Source organism: Phodopus roborovskii, unplaced genomic scaffold, assembly GCF_943737965.1.
Source record: "Phodopus roborovskii unplaced genomic scaffold, PHOROB, whole genome shotgun sequence".
Classification (NCBI taxonomy): domain Eukaryota; kingdom Metazoa; phylum Chordata; class Mammalia; order Rodentia; family Cricetidae; genus Phodopus; species Phodopus roborovskii.
Window position 1 is genome coordinate 20,437,073 of NW_026125059.1, and position 22,322 is coordinate 20,459,394.

The 22,322-nt window shown below is 45.6% G+C and overlaps 1 protein-coding gene across 1 annotated transcript in view; it reads right to left on the minus strand.

Moving 5' to 3' along the window:
* The window catches only part of Ctnnbl1 (catenin beta like 1), a 155,381-nt gene that overhangs the window by 82,466 nt on the left and 50,593 nt on the right, over positions 1–22,322 (minus strand). The window contains exons 5-7 of the mRNA XM_051187661.1: positions 13,574–13,669; positions 6,940–7,033; positions 4,211–4,302 (exon numbers count right to left, since the gene is read on the minus strand). Of these exons, the coding sequence (XP_051043618.1) occupies positions 4,211–4,302; positions 6,940–7,033; positions 13,574–13,669 (282 nt within the window). The remainder of the gene's footprint in view (positions 1–4,210; positions 4,303–6,939; positions 7,034–13,573; positions 13,670–22,322) is intronic.

The window sequence follows — 22,322 nt, forward strand, 5'->3', positions numbered from 1 at the left end:
CCTGTTGGCCAATAGGAAAGCAAGATAGGCAGGACTAGGCAACAAGGAGGATTCTGGGAGAGGTAATAGAGAGGAGTCAAGATGTAGGTCATTAGAGGAATAAGAGGTCCAGACTCTCTCTCTCTCTCTCTCTGGTAAGACCACTTAGATGGTGGAGACACTTAGATGAATAGAAATGAGTTAATAGCTAAGACAGAGCTAGCCAATAAGAAGCTGTAGCCAATGGCCAACAGCTTTATAACTAATAGAGACTGACAAGGCTGTAGGATCAGGCTGTCGAGAAACTCCACGTAACAATGATGAGATCACCTTTACTTTCCAGATGTAGGAAAGGTGTGGCACAATCGTGGATGAATGCTGGTATCCAGACTAGCTAACCAGGAGAAATCCATTAGGAAAAAAATGGAAGGGGTTGATTTGCAGAAACCAGAATGGCGGATGGACTGGAGGCAAAGCAGCCTCATTGAGAAGGTCCATGAGAACTCTTCTGGAGATGTGGGTTATGTCCTTGCTCCAGCTCTACCCTGATAGTTTTGGACAAGGTACTTGGCATCTGTAGGTCTTGACATTTAGTTACTTATCCACAGTACAATTTACACACTTCCTTTCAAGTCTAAGAATGATGCAGGCTATGAAAGAGAAGGGACTCAAGCTGTCTCACTGTGGTTATGTGTATGTATGTATGTATGTATGCATGCATGCATGCATGCATGTATGTATGTATGTATGTATGTATGTATGTATGTATGTATGTAGTTTGGTTATGTATATTTAAAAATACAAAAGGAAAAAAGGTACTGTGTAGTGACAGGGACATAATCAAAACAGAGGCCTGACATTTTTATTTTTGAGTACAGAGGATAAGCAAAGGAGCTCTGCAACAGATAACAAGGTTAACGTTTCAGAACTAAGGAATGAAAAGACCAGACTAAGCAGAAGGGGCCTTAAAACAGGCAGGGAGGTGGGCTCTGAAACAGAGGTATGAGCATCATGGCAGGTTGGCGGATAGCCACTACAAAAGCAGCAGCTTTCCCACTGAAGCAGTCTGTAGAATAAGGATGGAAAAGAGGCTCCACTCTCTAGAACCCAGGATATCTTAGTGAGGGCCATACACTAAAATCACACAAGGAGCATTTCTAGACTATACCAACCATGGTACCTGAGATGGTACATGTGCTGGCTAGTTTTGTGTCAAGTTGATACAAGGTAGAGTCATCGGAAAGGAGGAAGCCTCAGGTGAGAAGAAACCTCCATAAGATCAGGCTATATGTAAGACTGTAGGGTGGTTTCTTAGTCCGTGATTGATGGAGGAGGACACAGTCCATTGTGGGTGGTGTCACCCCTGGGCTGGTGGTCCTGGCTTCTATAAGAAAGCAGACTGAACAAGCCACGAAGAGCAAGCCAGTAAGCAGCACTCCTCTATGGCCTCTGCATCAGCTCCTGCATCCAGATTCTTACTGATAAGAGTACTGATCTGACTTGCTTCAATGATGAATTACAATGTGGAAGTAAAATCCAAATTAACCTTTTCCTCCCCAACTTGCTATTAGTCATGGCGTTTCACCATAGCAATAGTAACCCTAACTGGGGCAGTAGGTGTGGGTTGTGTGCAGGGAACTTGGTTTTTAAAGTTGCACTAGTGATCTCGACACAACCCCTGCTAAAGGCCCTGACTGTCTAGATGGTCGCAACTAAAAAGCATTCTCATGTTAGTCTTAGGTCATCTCATGGGACCTCAGTGGTGGGCAACGACAGATCTGTATTTTCCAAAGAAAACGAGCTAGACAAGTGAAGGCCCACTGGCTGCAGCCACAAGCTCCCAAGGGTCTAGGCCACCTCGAGATGTTTGGAAGACTCATGCGGGTAAAGAATACAACATTACTTTTTTGGGCTGGGGAACCAGAATGAAGCTTCCTCAAATGTCATGGCTTCTTGGTGGTCTCACCCTTTAGCCTGGCTTGCTTTTGTGAACGTTCCAAACATTCCACCCAGCACAGGGGTTTTCTAAGGAGACTTGCTTCCCAGTAAAATAACCAAATAGCAATTTAATGTTTAAGTACCGGAAACCTTGAAAATGGTTTTAGATAGCAACAAGGCTATTCCTGTCCTGAGGATTATACACATTTCTGTGCCCTAAGGCAAAACTCAATAATAGCTTGCTAAAATAGCAAATGGAGTTCAGACTAAACACCCAAAGGTCTCCATTTCTCTTCCTATATAACCAATTCCAAAAAAAAGAAAAAAATGAGCAAGAGCGAAACAGAGACAGAAGAGTGAGAGAGAACAAGTGAAGGATTGTTATCATGGCAAGTTTGAACACACTTCAAAGGACAGGGGAATTTTAAAAGATGATCCTTAAATTCATTATTAAATCCAAAGGAACTGAAAATGCCTGTAATCAGATTATTTTGTATGTTTTAAGGAGGGACCACAAATTCCATCAGCAACTTAGGGTCCCCCCATCTCATCCTATCTCACCCTACCCCTCTCCTCCCTTCCCCTCCCATCCCACCCCATCCGCACATACTAAATACGGAGGAAGTAGGTAAGAAAGGAACTATATGTGGATTAAGTACAGTTTAAAGCCAAAGACTCAGAAGTCTAAAAGGAAGATGCAAAGATGGCCGATACAGGCCTAAGTGGGAGGAGGAAAGGGCTTGCAGGGGACCCAGTGCATTGAGCCCTGCTTGGCAAATGCGCCTATCTGCACTGCTAGTACCAGCTGGCCTTAGTATCCTTTGATAAGTGTGTGCGTGTCTACATCCCGGGGTAAGTGTGAGTAGGGCTGGAGAAGACCTAGACTGTCAGGGCAGAACCTTCCCCTTAGCCCTGCCAAGACAAGGAGCATGAGCATGACCTGACACACCCCAGCCCTTCTCCATAAGCACGACCACCTCAAGAATCACTCCTTCTTAAAGTGTTCCTCCTTACCCTGTCAGCTGAGGACTACCACAGTAACACACGCTACTGCTCCTATTACATACACAGTTGGTCAAGCTAATAGTTTTGCCCTCCTTTTCTCATTTACTCTACGGGATAGCACTGATAGTTAAAAAGATGGTGACACCATGCTAAGAAAGAATGAACCCAACAGATATGAGGACAAAGGATACAAATATGAAGCAAAAAGAAAAGAATATAAAGCTCTTATTATTTTTGTTTTGAGGCAGGCTCATATAGCTCAGGCTGGCCTGCAGGTTGCTATGTAGGTAGAGGATAACTGAACTTCTGGTCCACTTGCATCCATCTCCCATGTGCTGGAATTACAGGTGAGTGCGGGCTCACTATCCACTGAATTACTTCCCCAAGCCCACAAATGGCTATTAAACAGCCAATGTATGTTTTTTGACTTTCAAATCTAAATTAAAATACCATAGCATCAGTTTCTACTTATAAGAAAACCCTTAAGTTTGATAATGCCTGGTGTTGAAAGGAGCAGCAAGAAACCTCACATCAGTGGGACAATCTTGACAGGTGGTGACTTTGCAACACCTAATGCAAATACCCTTTGGCCTGATCATTTCACTTCCGGGTCTATCACACAGATAAGTTGAGATAAGTGCATCAGAAAAGTGTTTGGATGCGATACTCACTGTGAGCTGCTTCCAACAAGCGAAAACTAGAAATGGAGGTATTTAAATTGAAATTGAGAGTGAGGGATGGGACCACACCAGGTGCTGTGGTGCTGCTGAGCATGTACACGACCCTGGGTTCAATTCCCACCACTGCATAGACTGGGCAGGTTGACACACACCTATAATCCCAGGACTTGGAAGTAGAGGCAAATCAGAGGGTCAAGGTCTCCTGGGTTACAGGCCAGCCTGGCCACTCCACGAATCCTTATCTCAAAAAAATAATAATTTTGGCATATTTATCCAATGGAACATTAGGCAATCATTATTAGTTCAGTGAAAACAATTTGAATAAGGAAACATATAATTCTTTTAATGTAACATGCACACAACACTGTCTCCTGTATATGTACAGAAAATTTCTGAAATAGATGGTTTTGAGAAGTGGAACTCAGAAACTCAAAAAGATCTCTTAAAAATGGGGGGGGGGGGGAGGAAAATAAGCAACAAAGGACAGGAGTACCAGAAGCTTCCCAAACTAGGCCATATGGCCAGGGCCCAACAATCTCCATCAACACTCCAGCCCCAGCCACACCCAGAGCCAAGCACGGGAGTGGCAGGGCCACTGCTCCCCTTACCTTCAGCCTCTTCAGCAGCCACTGCAGGAGCCCCTGCTGGGCAGCCTCTGTGCACATCTCTGGACGGAACTCAGCCATGTTTTCCACAATAGCTGAAAGACACAGACACTAGTCACTGAGGACAGCATCTCCGCTTGCACCTGCGGCAAGCTTGCTTCCCACGACAGGCATTTTAGTCTTCTTCCTACTTTCCTGTATTTCTCCCAGCCAGATGCTGTTGTCACTTTTAGATTAACCAGGGAGTTGCCATGTATTTTTGTTTTTTCTTACAAGTGAAAGTCATAACTGAAATTGATAGAATTCACAGAAGGGATAAGGGGCAGGTTTTCATGCTAACAGAGGCAGCTCCAGAGCAGAGCATGAAGACAGGTAGAGAGAGCTGCCTAGCAAGGCCCACTTAGTCCCAGAGGTCTGTCTTTTCCAACTTCTCCATTCTCATTCTCTCTTTTTGTCTCTCTGAATCATACAGAAAGAAGGACAATGCCAGGGAGGTGAGCATGATCTTCTTAATTGAGCAAAATAATGTGTGCAAGGGGGAAAGGCCGTGTCGGCAGAGGTAGCTGCTAGGTACCTGGAAGCAAATAATTGGTCCTGCTATTGTCTACAACAGTCCAAGTGTGACTTACTAAGAAAATTAAAAATTAGGAGGCAAAGGGAAAGAAGCTATTGCATGACATGATATCAAGAAGAACGGCATTTATAAATTACTACTGCCTTCCACATCAAATGCTTTCCTTCCCCTGGGGGCCCTTTGCTTCCTATCTTAGAATGGGTCAGTCTCACAAGGTGGATACTGTTCTGTGTTCCTTAAGTGCAATACCCAGGACACGTTGGGTCTAAATTCTGAAGGAGAATGCGCTAAAGAAATCACTCACTCCTTGCTCTTTCACCCAAGTCGGGCTCCCCAAGGGCCAATGAAGAAGCTGGGGCAATCACTGAGACAGTGGACACAGTGCTGTAGGAGTGAGTAGCATAGGGACCCAAGAAACAAAAGTCTCAATCAACTCATTGGTTTTATCTTGTTTTGCTTATAGTTTCCATGGCTCCTGTTGCCCACAGGAAGCAAAGCCACTCCCTGCTATGGTTCACAGGGTCTTCCAAACTCTGGACAGACTTACTCCTCTGGTCCCACTGGCACAACCCCACTTCCTGCATTCGTTTTCCAGAAGCACAGTCTCAGCTTAGCAAAAGATACTCCTGGCCGAGACAGCTCCACTCATCCTACACTGGCAAAGGGCACCTGACTTCTCATTCAGCCCAAGTCAGCTCCCTTGCAACAATCTGAGGTCCTTCCTCCCAGCTCCCATGATGCTTTTCACTGATTCTAATGATAGCTTTTGTCGCCAGCAGCCTTTCCTCTCTGTTCTGGACTTGCCCATCAGACCGCCCTTGTACCAGCCATGCCTAGCTCCCAGCATCGTTCCTGACAAACAGTGGGCACCCAAGGAGGAGGGCAGGGATCCATATGACTGTGGTGGGTGCCTAGGCAGAAAGCAGACAGATATTCCAGGCCCGTGCTTTCCCTATCACACCAGAGCCTTTTAAGCCAGCTAAGACTTTTGATAAGCTTTCAGTGTTGCAAAATCCAGCATTAGGCTAACAGATGGCAATGCCAAATTCTGTCTCTACACTAGAGCCAGCCCCCAACCACAGGCTGCTGTGTTCGCCTCTCTTACTCCCTGGGCGCCCATCTTCCCTCTTCTTTACGATAATCCACGCTGAAGAGTCTAGAACTACAAGGGAAATCTGCAGGAAACACAGAGGAGCCAGAAGGAAAACTAATCTCATTGAAATTCCTGTTTCCACTCACTCGGCCTCCTTCCCTCCTTCATTTCTGGAGCTCTGCTTGCAGAGATGCCACAGCTGGTTTTACACAATGGTGGCCGGTGAGGAAGTGGCCCACTCAAAGGCATAATTCTAACTAGGCCGCCAGCTCGGTAACTTTGGAGAGATCTGAGGGAGAAGGAAAAGGACTGCAGAGGAATTGACTTAAGAGAGCAGGGCACGGGGACAGAATTTCAACTCACTTAACAAAGCTGGCTGGCGGAAGAAGACAAACAAACAGGGAAACTAGCTCTCTTCAGGGAAAAAGCCTTCCCTGCAGTGTCCACAGTCCTGCAGACACTGTAGCTCCATGGAAGGAAGGTGGTAAAGAGAAGCCAGCACAACATCACTAACAAATCTAAAACCGATGCTTCTTGGGGCAGGGGTGGGCCCCACAAGGATTTCATCTTAACTTATGGAGACAAAGGTTTCAATGGAGAGATGGTTCAGTGGTTAAGAGCTCATAGTGCTCTTGCAGAAGATTTGGGTTTGGTTCCCAGCACATCAAATGGCTCACAATCACCCACAACTCCAGCACAAAGGATCAAAGAAGGATCTTCTGAACACCACAAGGATGTGCAAATACTCCCCAACATACATAAACACATAATGAAAAAACAGAGTAAACTCTTGGAATAAAGTTTAGGAGCCAGCATGTTTTCTCTTGGAAGGGTACCTACTTAGAGGACTTCAGCTCTTGTTGCCTATGTGCCAAGCCAAAGCTGTAGTTATATAAAATGAACACATGGGTCTTCAGTTCTGAAAGGGCAGTTTTGGAGCACAGGGGAAGGGAGAGAAAAAAAAAAAAAAAACAAAAAAAAACAAAAAAAAACCCACTTGGTTGTTGACTGGCTTATAGGGAAAGGAAGCAGACAGCTTGCCTCAGCTTAGGCACCTGCTCTCACCTAAGGTGTTGTGTACGCCATCGGCCTCCTCCCTCACGGACTCATCCAAGCGCTCAAGATTCTGCACCAGGAGTGCAACCACCTGCCCATCCACCTGCAGGAATGGAGATGCAAAGGGAGAGAAGGGCAGGTCACAAACCAGTCCCCACATGTTCCCATTCCCGTAGTCAGCGCTGATGTGAATGAGCAAACTTAGTGCAGAACTGGTGGTCAGCAGGGCTCCCTTTGAGGCACCCGTGGCAAGGAAGGCGCAACACTGATTATTCCTAACTTCCTGGGCAAACCAGGGTTGAGGATGCACAGGAAAACTCAAGGTTACAAAGTTGGTGAATGTGAGGCTCTCCTGTTCACCCTCCCATTCCACCTCCCCCAATCTCTCTGCCGTAGTAGGGGGTAACTACACATGGTGTAAACAGGGCATGAGGCATTTGGGCAAAGCATGCTTTTAGACCAGTGGAGCTGTGAGGCAAGAGGGGGCGCTATTTACACTTTGGCTAACTTCAAAATTCCATGCTCAACTCTCACATTCAACTTTATATGCTAAGCTTTCACAAAATCATTAGTTCTGAAGAATTTCTAGCTCCCTCTTAAAAAATAATAGTAGTAACATGACCAAATGTCTTATGTCTAGACTACATGTAATATATAAACTATTGTGTCTCTTACTTGATTCACACCTTTTGAGGTAGGTAGGAAACCCACAGTAGCTACATCATACAGCCAACAGCACATGGCTGCCAAGGAGTAACAGCCAAAGCCAGGTTTCCTTAAACGACCATTTGCACAACATGGGACCTAGGTGGCTGCAGGAAGGAACTACAGAAGGCCCCACTTTTCTCCTTGGGAACTGACATTTAGCTAAGATGGTTGCAATCAGGCATCCAGAAAGTCATGCCTGTTGCATGCCTGCTGTATACAGTATCCCCCTTCCCAATGCCTTGCTTGCCTTATGTAGGAAATGAGGATAAAGAGGAATTCTGCAACAATCACAAGAAATGTTGAGGCACTACTTTTGGTTGAAGGAATGACTCAAAATGTCCAGGAGCAAATTTGCATCTAGCTCTATACCCACTCCATGCCTAATCATCCATCCACCAGTCACTCCAAGAAAAGCCAAGTTCTTTGACAGCAAGCCCCTCACATCATGCACCCTGGCACACATCAAGGCCTTGAACAACTCTGAACATACCAGATGCCTGAGAAACCTTAACTAATCAAAATAAACCGATGCACACTAACTGTGTGTACCATGACAGGCATAAGTCTCAAGACTCTCGCAGAGCACACAACTAAGGCGCCGAGGTTTGGTAGCCTGGCCAGAACCACAAAGCTGGTAGCAGAAGCCAGAAACTTTATTACTTTGGTGAGAAAAAGGCAGAGAGAAGGAAGAAAGCAGTGAGCATATGTCACCAATACTTTCTGAGCTTTGTGTAGAAAGCTGACACTTTCTGGGTGGTGGTGTTTTGCCTTTAATCCCTTGTACTCAGGAGACAGCAGAAGGTGGATCTCTATGAGTTCAAGGCCAGCCTGGTCTAAAGAGTGAGTTCCAGGACAGCCAGGGCTACACAGAGAAACTCTGTCCCGAAACACTGTCCCCACCTTGACTCTCTCAGAAAGAAAGCTGGCTCTCTATGGACAAGGTTCAACAAAGCCTAGGGATGGCAGCTCGATGCCAAGTAAGGCCTTTGTTCCTTCCGGGTGAGGCTCAGGGAAGGTATAGGCACGGTGGAAATCTGAAATTACTGACCTTTCTGCACTCCCAATCACAAGTGAATGGCACTTTCTAAGCTCTTCCCTGTGCCTTGGAGGAAGGAACTAGAGGGGAGCTGGTGCCAGACTGAGAGGGCTACAAGCACAAAGAGCTGCCTTCCCTGTTCCAGCAAGAGACACACAATCTTGTGCCAACAAGAACATAAAAGTGTTTCCTTTAATAAACTGAAAATTTTGCGAATAGAAAAGAAAACCATCTGGGGGCGTGTATAGACCATGTCAAACTTGTTTTTTCCCTAAACCACTCTGATTGACATAATCTCCCCCAATCCTGAAGTGGTGAACACGACAGCTCTGCTGGGCAGCACAAGGCTTGTCGCTCCTCCAGACTGCATCGCAGGCTGGCTGCTGCCGCCGCCACCGATGGCCACTTTATCTGCATTATTTGTCTCTTTCCTTGATTCTTAGTTATGCTTCCCATCTTTGCTGTCTGGAAACTGGCAGAGGTGGTGGCAGTGAGCAACGCCCTGAGATCCTAGAGCTGAATGGATACGGATGATGTGTGTCTGGCTGGAGGAAAGTCTTTTTTCTTGTTACAGAAATCTAACTTCTAACAGGCAGACTTTTTAAGCTTGCAAAGTGTGAAACTCGATGTTTAGCTGGGTTAGATGCAATTTTATCTGATTGCAGGAGGGCTGAAAGCAGTCAAAATACATTTAGCTCCGAAAGCCTTAGAAGAGTATTTGTATTATGCATGGCTCTGGAGTTGTTTAGTAAGGAGTGCAAATTAGCATTCTGCCTACTTCCTTCAGCCCCCGGGCCTACATTCAATTTTCTGGACCTGTGACCAAGTCTGAAACTAAAAACAAATCCTGCTTGGGGATAAAAGCACCAGCCAGAGCAACCCTGGCCTTGGAAATGAGGACTGTCTGAAGCCTGGCATTTTCTGATAAGTCTCCAGTTATTTCTGCTTGTTAGCAGGTCCCCTAGCAGCAGGACTCACTCCGGCAAAGTTCGAGGGCACGATCAGACATCTATTTCTACTTGACCAAAGAGGAAGGATATAAGAGAAGGGGAGGAAATAAGGAACCAGACAGACAAGAGAGGCTGAAGAGGATTCCTTCTCTACCTGGCCCACTCTACAACACTCAAGAGCTAGAATGGAGTTCTGCCCACTGTGAGTTTCAGAAATGTCATGTTAAAAAAACAATAATAATAATAATCCCTCTAAACATGGGGAATCTTGACCAAATAAGTTTTGAATGTTATAATACTAAAAGCAGAGCTATTGTCACCTCTTGAGATTCGGAGCCTCTTCTCCTGCCCCCGCCCCCCCCCATGTTGCCTGTGCAGTTGTTCTAAACATCCAGGCAGACACTTGTTAATTCCCTGTCTACAGTCTGTCCATGCAGACAATCTCAGAGAGGCCTATAGGACCCAGAACTGTTCCCTACACCTGGGTACACTCTTATCAAGTGGTCCCTCTCATTCTCTTCCTGTGCCAAGCTCATTCTTGCCTTAGTCTTCACCCTGTCCTGCCATGCTCTTGGCCATTCTGAATGTTTGGCTTCTTCCTGTACCCAGAACTCAGGAGAACCAGATATAATCTGATTTACAGGAACTCATTTTAATTCCCTGAATGACAGTGATGCACTGTGGGTGGTTTCCCTATTTCTTGTCTCACTCTCTGAAAGCAGAGACCCCGTCAGTCTTCCTCAGAACTGCAATTATCCAGTTTCTAGGATCCGAGCAAGTCAGTACGCAGTGAGCACCGTACCGAGTGAACAAAAAATAGAGCCTGCCTTCTCTACATCCTGCCCTGCACCCTCATTACTGGTTTCTTTTTTTTTTTTTTTTAAATGAAGCCTCCATCTTTGAATGTCTTATTTAGAGCTGCGTCACGCAAATGTTTAAAAACAATTACTCAAAATGTTTTCTGCAACATTTTTTTAACTGAAAAATGTTTAAGTTCAAAAAACATTCACAAACGTGTCACCGTGTGGCAGATGACGCTTATCACCATCATCTGACATTTACAAAGTGCTGGATCTCCCTGTCCTGGAAAATGGCCAACAAGTAGCGGATGCTCTAAAAATCTCCAAATAACTCACTGACTCCTCACATCTACACTGTATGACAGACACGACTGTTACCTCTACTATGCAGACAAAACACAGCATGGGAGGATAGGCATTTGTCGGGGGCACACAGTGAGTGGCAGACTGCAGCTCTGACCAGTTCCCCAGTGGGATCACAACTCAGGAAAGGAGCTGGTCCACAGACTCTATGATCCAATGTGGCAAGTTCCCAGGGACAGAGACTCTGTTGAGGAGATGAGATGGAAAAGCTCCAAAGAGAAGAGCTGAGGCTGGAGGAGGCTTGTGGGGATGATGTGAAGGGTCCCAGGAAGCCCAGGGAGGCACTCACTACAGGCCATCACTGTCTGGTCACTGCACTTAGGAAACACATGTCTGTGGAGGGGTGAGCCAGGGAGTTCTCACCAATGCAATAAGCCTCGCATCTATGATCTCTAGAGAAGTCCATCTTCCAGGCTCCTAAATTGATTTGTTCCAAAGCACAAATACTCCCTTTGTGTATACAGAACAGCAATGACTGTGATCCAAAATTTAAAACCCCGAAGATTCCCAACAATGCCAGGACAGCACTTTGCTCACAAATGTGCTACTACTCTATTGCTGGGGACTTCCAACTGGGAAAAAGACCAAGGCAATAACTGCAAACTGCACACCACAATAAATCCTGCCACATGCCCTCTAGCCCCTGCTCCAGTGTTCCAGGCTTCTAATATTGGCCCCAAATTAAAACTATGAAGACAACTCAACCCTTGTAATATGAGAATACTTATCAAACTTCTTCCTCAATGTGGCACAAAGGCGAGATAAATGGAAACCCACTAGCCAGCTCTGCTCACTGATATTTACTGATGGCTTCTGAGTGCTAGCAGACAAGAGAATAATATATTGGACTCCAGAAGGCTCAGTGTTTGTGATTCACAAGAGCCCCGCCAGGATAAAGCCGTAAGAGTCAAAATCTTAAAATAATATAATCATAAAAAACCCTAAACAAACAGGAAATCCTGCACAGTAGCTACCTAATGGCTCCCAAGCCTGACAAGGAACTATCTCCTTCCAGACAGACAATAAAATCTGCGAGATGTAGCCTTTGTTGGTGGGCTTGGCAACACAGAGACACAAAGGGGGCTTTTGTGCGAACTGCTGCTTCTGTGTAGGTTCACAGCAGCCGCCCGGCTGGCTGTTCCTCTCTCATCTTCTCCATTCACACAGGCAAAGGATGGTAATTAAAACCAGCCCAGGGACTAGGCAGGAAGGTGCACACAGGGCCACTGTAATTAACCTCTGGAAGGTAAGACTGCACAAATGACACTGTGGGGACACGGTGCGGGAAGGAAGTGCCACAGCCTTCCTACAGATGCTCCTCAAAACAGAAGGATACCCCAGAAGAATCCTTCTCTCACTGAACTGTGGTTCCAAGGAAAAATAAAGGTCCCAAAGCCCGTGAAAGTGGTAGCTCACTCTAGGAAGGCGCTTGAAAGGAAAACAGTTATGCTAGATGCACAGGGCCCTGCTGGACTCCAGCCCAGCTCCAAGATAGTCTTTCATCTCCAGTGGGCTCACAGCCTCTCCACTTACATCAGCAGTGTGCTTGATGTGAGGAAGATCTGGTGTTGAGGACTCTAAAGGAAGGGGTAGCCTGTGCTGCAGAGGGGTCTCCTAAGCACCAGGGTTCCCAGGCCAGTTCCCAGGCCTGATTCCACAGGCCTTGTGGGTGGGGCCAGAAGGCAGCTTACCAGCACCTGTATGCACCTCCCACGGTTGCCTGTAGTGGTTTCTAGCAGATTGCACAAAAAGCAGCATTTGCCACCATTCTCATCAGAAAAAAGGAGAGAATAAAAGAAGAAAGGGGAGGGCCAGAGTCCTGAGGAGTGAGTGGATAAGGGTAAGAGGCTAGACCAGATCCATTTCCACCACAGGCCAGCTGTGGTACCTTTTCAGTATGGAACCCTCCCTGATCACAACACACAGGCTTTTGTTTTAGTGGACACAGGCCTGGCTGAGGGGCCCAGCAGCAGGAGTCCACATGACTTTGGATTTCCTTATATGTCAAGCTGGGACCTGGTGGACAGGGGCTGCTTGGCGCTGCTTGGATAATGGCTGAGGAAGTGAGTGGAGTCTAAGGCTTTGCCTTGGCTTCACACACACGTTGATAAAGGCCTTTAATTCAAACACAGAGGAAGCAAAGACAGACAGATCTGTGAGTTCAGATCTCAGAATCGGAGGCTAGCCTAGTCTACATATCAAGTTCCAGGCTAGCCAGGGCCACACAGTGAGACCCTTATCACAAACAAACAAACAAAACTAGACACAGGCATGGATGCAGTTCTTACTTAGAAGTGATCTCAGGTTTGCTCTTGTGTATTTAATATTCTCCCAGTCTCCCTGATGACCCATCTTGTATAAAGTAAGGAATATTATCTGTCCTTGATGTAATTATAAAGCTCAAGACAGAGAGCAAACATCTTTGAGATCTCTCTGTCAAAAGATTAGCAGCAACCCAGTGAGAGAGGTAGGACACGGAATCAGAGGGAGAGCAGAGGCTAAGATTCCAGACCACAGAGATGCTGCTCCCCGTCGCCTGTGCCTCAGCTTCTGGGAGGGTGTGGTGAGGGAGAAGCAGTGTAAGGGAATGAGAATTAACAGATGCCGGGCTTCTGCAGGCTCTTCCCTCAGTCCCACAGAAGAAAGCAGCCCACCGGCTGCACCTCTACTCTCACTTGGCCCATCCAGCCTCAACACAGAAGCCTATGGACGCCACTGTGCACAGAGGCAAGGTTAAGGCCAACATCTTCACAATCCCAAGAAACCTCGAGGCATGAGCCACTTACCAGAGCATCAATGAGAACTTCCGCCCCTTCTTCACTCTCATGGAGGGTGTCTATGTCTGTCAGCTCCTGAAGCAGATCGACCACGGCTATGGACACATGTGACGAGTGTTAAGGACATTCCATGCATATTGAAGCCCTGTGTAGCCTAGAACTCAACTCTGTAGACGAGGCTGACCTTGAACTCACAGAGCTCCACTTGCCTCTGCCTCCTGAGTGCTGGGATTAAAGGTGTGCACCACCAGTGCCCAGCTATCACTGCATATCTTTAACACCCTCGGGTTTGACTACCAACCTTCCTCCTTCAGTGGGTCTGAGAATACAGCTGAAGTGATTCCCGTACAACTCAGTTTGTAGGTCTACTGCATTTTCATACATTTCCAAGCTTTAAGTAGACCATGTGGAGAAGCTGCATTTCCAGCACTTTTACCCTTATCTCGTAACCTTAACTTCTGAGATGCAACATGATTGGACCTGCCTGGCACACACACTGTCTGGGTCTTCAGAGACCAGGGCTGAAAAATATAGTGGAAAGGGTTTCCACAGGGCAGCACTGAACCCTAGCTGCACACCCCACAATCCACACAAAGGTGAGCAATGGGGCTGCAAAGAGGGTAAGTGCTTAGCAGTGCATGCTGTTCTTACACAGGACCAAGTCTGATTCTCAGAACCCAGGCATTGGGGTGCAAGGGAGACAGGAGGCTCACAGGGCTTGCTCTATCTTAGGAACAAGGGGAGAGAGATAAAACAGGACAAGCAATATACTCCTGTGGCCTCTATGAACATGAGCACAGGCACCCACAGCACACACACCACTCAAACCACTCACACATGCTAAATAAAATAAAAGTTTGTTTTTTTAAAAAAAACAAAGAGAAAGAAATGCAGTGAAGAGGCAAGCTAGGACCCGAGTGGGGGCACAATGGCATGCTGTGACAGCTGGGGACAGAGCGCACAGATGATAGGAAGGGCAGGAGCCAGACCTGAAGGGGAGGAACCCCCCCACAAAGCTACAATACATAGAATGAAGAATCAGAGACAAAGTCAAGTCCAGCAAGCCAGGACAGTTTCAGCAGCAACGTAGAAAAACAGAAGAGGCAGGACACAATGTCAAGAACGAGGAAGTGATGACTTGCTAAGTGATGGTCTAGAGACTTTATGAGCATCTTTTGCTGGAAGAAAAAAGTTGGAGTTTATTGACTAGATGATACTCATGAATAAGTAATTAAACTTTTTGTGCCTCTTTTACTCTTAAAGGTGATATTTACCCAAACCATAAAAGTGCTACAGGCAGTATAATGAGCTTAAAAGTCTTTGGACAAAAATCTTTTCACGTTTTATAAATGAAGTAACCAGAAAGCTGTTGACACAAAAGACCATGGGTCATACTTGACATACAGGAAACCCAAACACACAAGTCATTTCAATAAAATTTTTAAAAAGCTAACACATTAATGTCTAGAAACCCCAGTGCTATCCTGTGAACAAGAATTAGTAGTTTGTTCTCTGTGAAGGCCAAAACAGTCATCATAAAGCCACCATTTTAAGCATCATCATTAGATACTGAGTCCTTACAGCAGTGCTACACAATCAAATGTGGTCCTCATTTCCCAGAGAAGAAAGCTGAAGCGTAGAGTGCTTATTACACCACTGGCACCAGAGCTAAGGGAGCATGCTGGGTCATAATCCCTGGTCCCAGTCACAGCATCATGCCATGCCTTTCACATTAATGCATGGTTCAAACATGACTGGACCTGGGCAAATTCTGGTTTACTGGCATTACTGTAATCACAGGAAATAACAACCTGCTGTTTATTTCTATCATAAATTATCAAAGGCTTTGGAAAACAGGATAAAATGCTAATAACCCATCATCTAAGAAACTTCCACATTTAAAATCTCTCTAGAGAAGCTCTTATGTATGATAGCCCATCTCCCTGCTTACTTAATATGCACAGCAATATTCTACCTAACATCTACCCAAGCACCCATTCACCCATCCTTCCAACCATCCACAACCCATCCTTTCCAGCCTCTCTCCACTCACCTTCATCTATCATCTCGCAATCCATTGATCTTTCTATCCACCCACCAAACCCATCTACCCATCCCTCTATCCATCCACCAACTTACTGATCCCTCCTGCCTCCATTCCGATCCCTACCCACCCCTCCATCCATCTACTTATCTATCTGCCCACCAGCCCCTTTATCCATCCACTGACTGACTGAATGTTCTTTCTATCCACAAGATGATCTTTCCATACACCCATTGACACCTTCATTCATCTACCACAGTCACCTGTCTATGGGATTAGGATCTGAATTAGGTGTGCAATAACCTGCATCATTCTACCCTTTGAACAGCAGCATGGATAATTACTTATAGCTAGTATGTGTAATTATTCACAAAATAGACTCAAGACAAGGTAGGATATAAATGGTCACCAACTTACACTGGTTTAACTTTTGATTTGTTGTCTCTACTGAGGTATGAACAGATATGCATTCAGTGGAAACTACACTGAGACTTTGAAATTTTACCTTCTCCACACTATTTACCAGGCAGTACAATATTCTGCCTGATGCTGGAGAGCAACCATGAGCTGTAGCTCCTGGTCAGCCTCAGATCATGAGAGTGAATGCCCCCCCCCCACACACACACACATTTTCTTGCTAGGCTTCAACTCAGTGATGGGTTTATTGAAACACAACCCTATTGTAAGTCAAGAAGCATTAGTGTATCTGGCAGGGTGACAGATGAGTCAGCAAAACTTTGAGTCAAGGTCATTAAATACTCACCTTTGCTTTGATGAACTGAATGGTCTGATAATTAACACCTGCCATACAACCTTGCACAAGCCCCTCTCTTTATGGCTTGGCTTCCTCATATGTAAAATGTGAGTGATCATCTTTGTCCAGTTAATGTCCCTGTGTCACTATAAGAAACAAGGAGGACAAATCTACCAAAGGTCATGTAAGTTAAAACCCAGAAAACAGGAAAGTACTAAACACAGGTAGACAGTCAAGTCTTTCCCTAGAGGCCAGAGCCATCACTATGGACTTCATCTGACAGGCCCAAAGTCTAAAACTAAAACTAGCACAGTACAGAATCCTTTCTGGGTCACACTAAGTTGGAACACACTAAGTTGTGTTTTGCTTCTAAGATCTTTGGGGCCAGATCTTACTATCTTTGCTTAGTCTCACACCATGTGCCAATGTATTGCATTAAACCTAGGACCTTAGTGGGAAAATTGATAACAGAGATACTTTTATACAGGAATCCAATGACTTTCTAACATTCTGCCAAGAAAAGTCATTTCATATAATGGTCTAGTAGATTCTTTTCTTGGCTTGCTTTTCTGCTTCATTTGAGAATAAACTATTCACCAGGTTTAACAAACATCTTATTCCATCCACCACTAACTGATTTTATATAAATGTTCAACTTTCCCCAAATAATATTTCAGAAAGCCAGTAATTGTGACCATCAACTCTAGGGAAAATGATATAACCATTAGAGGGAAGGTCATTTGAAGACCAGAAGTAGGAATAAAGACCAGAACTCAAGATGGGCAGATAAGGAGCCCTCTACTAGAGGCAGACACCAGGCATAGTGCCCTACAACAGGTGCACACTGGGCACACACTGGGCACAGGGCTCTACCACAGACACAGTGCTCTGCCACAGGCACAGGGCTGTACCAGACACAGGGCTCTACCACTGAGATAGGGCTCTACCACAGACAGACACCAGGCATGGGTGATAGGCTTTTCCACTGCAGTTACAATCAACTGCACAAGGTAAGAGCTCTCCCATCTAAATATAACAGGAAAACAGAGTGCCTGTCTCTCTGAGATGATGAAAACACAGTAGCCTGTTTTGTATGTTGAGTAAAAGGCCCCCCATTTGCCCCCCCCCCCGTGTCTGCCCACTACCAGGGCAATATGTTTGTATACTAGCAAAACGGAAAAGACCAGCTGGGCACGAACAGCTCCTAATACAGAGGCTTTTGGACAAGAGTGATGTTTACTTCTGTTGTGTGTTTTGGCTCTAAATATTTGGTTTGGGGCCTGATCCTCCTTAGTATTGGTGCAGAAACTGTTAATCTTATTAATATCCACAGAGATGTGTCCACAAGGAACAAAGTTATTAAAAAAGAGGAAGAAGAATGAGATGCATTGAACATATGGCTTTTCAAAAGTCATTTTAAAAAGACAAACCAGCATAAATTCTGAGGATGTAAGTGATTTAATGCGGCAAATACGGTTTTCTTTAATAAAAATGTTTCTGTTTTCTTTGTGGATCGGGTAAGTGATTAGATATAGCTGGATTAATGCAAATGGATTTCAAACCCAGACAACATGGTTCTCCCCTTTGAAAACAGCAGCACAAAGTCCCCCAGATTGGATCTTGATTCTTAAATTTATATTAACCCTAAATCAAACTATATGGAGAAAGCATATGCAGTTAATAGTGAGTGCCAACTAGTAGATGTGAGCAAGCACCAGCAAGTCACAGTGGAAATGTTCAAAGCAAGCCACAATCACCCTAACCTTCTGAAGGCACTGGCTTCCTCACAGCTACAAGCAAGATCAAATGTTTAATTAAGAGGGGTTTATTTTCCTAAATTTCCATTTTAGCTCTTTATTTTTCAGTCTAATCTAAACATGTTCTTCAGAACATACTGACTGACTCCAGGAACAAGAGTGACTCCTCAGCAGGCATCATCTAGGAAGACAAGTGACACATGAAGAAAATAAGTCAACTCTTTCTATTGTAATTATGAGTCTGGAAATATCAGAATGAGACTAGCTCCTAAGAAAACAACAGCTCAGGATGTGCAAGTCTTGTTAGACAGCGCTTGCAGGAGAGCAGTAGAGCAGGAACCAGCTCCCTCCCAGTCCAATTAGAAAAAAGCCCCTTGGCAGCTCAAACCTTCCCAGCCCTGTTCTTGCTCATTAATGCTGGGCCTATGACACAAGGCACCCTAGACTACAGTGCACACCCTCTGGGATAATATGGTGCCTCAGTCAGTTGGTTCCACTGTAGCATTCCCAGGCCAAACTGCTCAAGTTCAATTGCTCCCTGTTGGTCTAAGAAAAACATGCCTGCTCCTTTTCCAAATTCCCACAGTAATTCTTCACAAAACAACAAGGACAGCCCCACAAGTTCTCCAGCTTGCGAAAGCCTGAGCAAATACTTAGAAACCAAACGTGAACGCCACTCCCTAAAGCTGGTCCACACAAAAAGGAGCCATTGCTGCCACCAGGGAAATACCAATAGGTTTTTCCCTTCCTACACGTCCAGTTAGCATAAGGAGAACTTTTTTTTTTTTTTTTCCTGAATCATAAGAGCAGGGGAGAGGGCAGAGGGACAGATTCAGTTTAGATGGCCTGATCCTTTTTATTAAAGGACAGGACACTAGGCTGCAGAGCAGGAGGCAGTTAGCTCCCTTCCTTCTTTCACTCTGGTGTCCTGATAACGTCTATGATGACTACAGGCCTGCAGCACAGGAAGAACAGCTACTTCCACTGTCTGTAGAAACCACTGAAACAAACCAGAAATGCCCTCACCCCATCTGAGGTTTCCAATCCGTAAGCCTCTGTTCCTGACCAGCCCCAAGCCAGGGATGATACTCCCCTCCTCAGATCCCTGAGGGCATTTCCTGAGCATATGGCTCCAAGGGCACCTCCCGACATGCACCAGGCAATAATCTGGGTGCTTTGCCACCGGGGCTGTCTCTTGCTCCTGAGTGTGTACAATGTGCCTATCACACAGCAGAAGAACCTGAGGAGCCAAATCTACCCAAAAGATTTCAGGGAGGCCACACTGACTGGCCACTCAATCGAGAACATGGCAAATGACATAATAACTGGATACTTACAAATTTAGGGCTACAGTGATTTTTTTTTTTTAATGTAGCAGAAGGGGTGACCAGCTACTATCTGTGATTTTACTATTTTCTTTCTCCTTGTTTTATTTCTATATTCCTTTAGGCAAATTGAGAAAGCCTGGCTTACACCAGACCATAACCAAACTGTTGCTTGGTAATACCTAAGAAAACTATCCTTCACACTCCAAATACTTCATACTCAATGCCAGGTTTGGGGGGAGGCACATGTCCAAATAATTTATGTTACAGGAAATTACTCTAAAATGCAATATTCTGAGAGGGCAGCAGCTGTTTGGTTCTACCTCAGGCTTCTCTAAACACATTTAAAGTAATCCTTCACACCCTGTAAGGTGGGTCCCCTCCCTCTTTCCTCACAGACCAGAGTTCCACTCTGCAGCCAGCCAGCCCACAGCAGCGGCTGGGCTCCAGCCGGGCTCTGGGGGGACAGTGCAGACAGCTGACAAGCCCTCACCAGCGGCAGTGGTGCAGAAAGCCGGGATCAACTCTGCAGCAGCCTCTCACGCTTGAAAGGACTGAAGGACGAGGCACAAGCTGTTGCCTCACATCCACTGCCTCTTAAGGTTACAACAAGCCAGAATCAGATCCAATTAAAATCCCCATCATTTATGTTTCCTCTGCGAAGGACAAAGCAAAGATGACCCATGCTTGCTGGGAACACAACCAGTCATGTATGGGCCTGGGTGATAAATGAAGAGTTAAAAGAAGATTAAAAACGGAAGTCATGACAGCCATGAAATTGTTTATTCATGGTAAGGTGTTTCGGACAGTTACAGCTGTATAACAGTAAATTGTTAACAACCTTTTCCTGAAGAATTCCCATTACAGATCACAGATAAGACAAGAAGCGGGTGTGGCATTGGGGGAGATCACCTTCAATGCAGCTGGTATGTTAGTGGCAAGTTGGGAGGGCTCCCCTTTCCCGAAATCACTTTCAAGAAAACTTGCACTCTGAAGAGGATGACATTTACCCTAATTGCTGCATCTAATTAAAATTAAGGTAATTAAAAATATTTCAAATGCACTTTAAATGTGATGCAGGGCATAATTAAAAATGAGATTTTAAAAAATACCATTAGGGCAGTTGGGTGAGGGCTGGCAGAAAGGCAGGGGAAGAATGGCTCGGCTCTGGGGAAACAGGAGGGAAATGGCAGTCTGTCAAAGACATTATAGGGAGATATGGTTTCTCCTTTTCAAAGACCAGAACGCACCAACTTGAACATCTGTGCCCTTGCCTTTCCCAAGAACTCGGACGTCGAGCAGCGTGGCTCACGCCAGTCTTCTCCCCAGCAGCACCGGGCCAGGGAATCAGAAATGTCAGCAGCTTGCAGCAGCGCTGCTATGGTTTTGAAATAGCAGGGAGAGAAGAAAGAATGAGTGCCAGAGTTTCCAGAAACAAAATAGGTAATTTCTGTCTTAAAAGGCAGAGTGACAGGTGACTAAGCAAGTCTGCCAAGGGCACAGCGAATCCTACTGGGGAGCCAGCAGGTAAGCTGCAGGGAGTGCAGGTCATGCACGTGCAGTCCAACCGCTGGCTTGTCACCGTCAGTTGCCTTGGGAACATGAAGACCAGAATTCAGTCTCCAGAACCCACACTAAAAAACTGGGTGCAGTGGGTGCACCTGTAATCCTAATAATGGTAAGATGGAAGGTAGGGAGAGCCAGATCCCTAAACGCTTGCCGGCCACCTAGCCTGACCTGTATGGTGAGGTTCCAGGTCAATGAGAGACCCATTCTCAAACCAAAGGTAGAAGGTTCCTGAGTACTGCACCTGAAGTTGTCTTCTGGCCTCCACGTGTGCTCTGTGCCCTGCCCCCACCAATGCACAGAAACGATAATAAATGGCAAATGTATAAAACAAGGCAGTAGGCTACATCTGGTGGACTCTGAAATTTACCACTCAATACGTAAACCACAAGGTGACAATGCAGCTAGACTGTTCAGTCACTGAACCTCCCCTGGAGCTGGCCAGCCTGGTATCATGTACCTGTAACAGGCAGAACAAATATTTATATCCCCACCCCCAAGTCCCTATGTTGAAACCTAATTTCCCATGTGACGATACTTGGAGGCAGGGACTTTGAGAAGTGAAGCGGCCAGAGACCCCCACAGGTGAGATCAGTTTCCTCATAAAGACACTTAGCAAGCTCTTCACCCTGCTACCATGAGAGGGACCAGGAAGCAGGAATCCAAAGTACCGGACACCGAGACTGTCTTGTTGGACTACCCAACATTAGAACTACAGGAAACCATTTTTTAGTCATTCATGAGCCACTTGGCCTATGGTACTTCTTAAGAGCAGCCTAAGGTGCTTGTGGGCTAATGCTACCTGAGCGCCTGCACAACAGACGGTGCAGAGGGCTTGATACCTAACAGGCACTAAAGCGTGCCTCTGAACAAACTTGTGGAAAAGCTCAGTCAAAAACCAGCTGACCGAGAACCCCAAAGCAAAACCCGGCAGTTATCAATCCAGGGATGGGCAGAGCCATTCTTAATAACAGTACACAGAGCATCAGAAATAGCTTAAGACTGCCCTTCATGACGCCACATTAAAATTACTCACTGATTCATTTCTGTGAGAATCATCAGTCAGGAAAGAGCCTAGTCAGACATGCTCTCAGGAGAGAGATTACCAGAAAGATGAAAATAACACAACACAGGGGCAGATTTCCTGTGAATGGCACTCAAGCAGACTCACTATAATTGTCTCTCACCTCTGCAAATCTGGATTCAGACAGACTAGAATCTGTTTAATGAATACAACCCCATGCATGCCACATAAAACACCTACATTGCAGTGACTGCACACAGGACAGCAGAGTCAAAGTATGAAATGGTT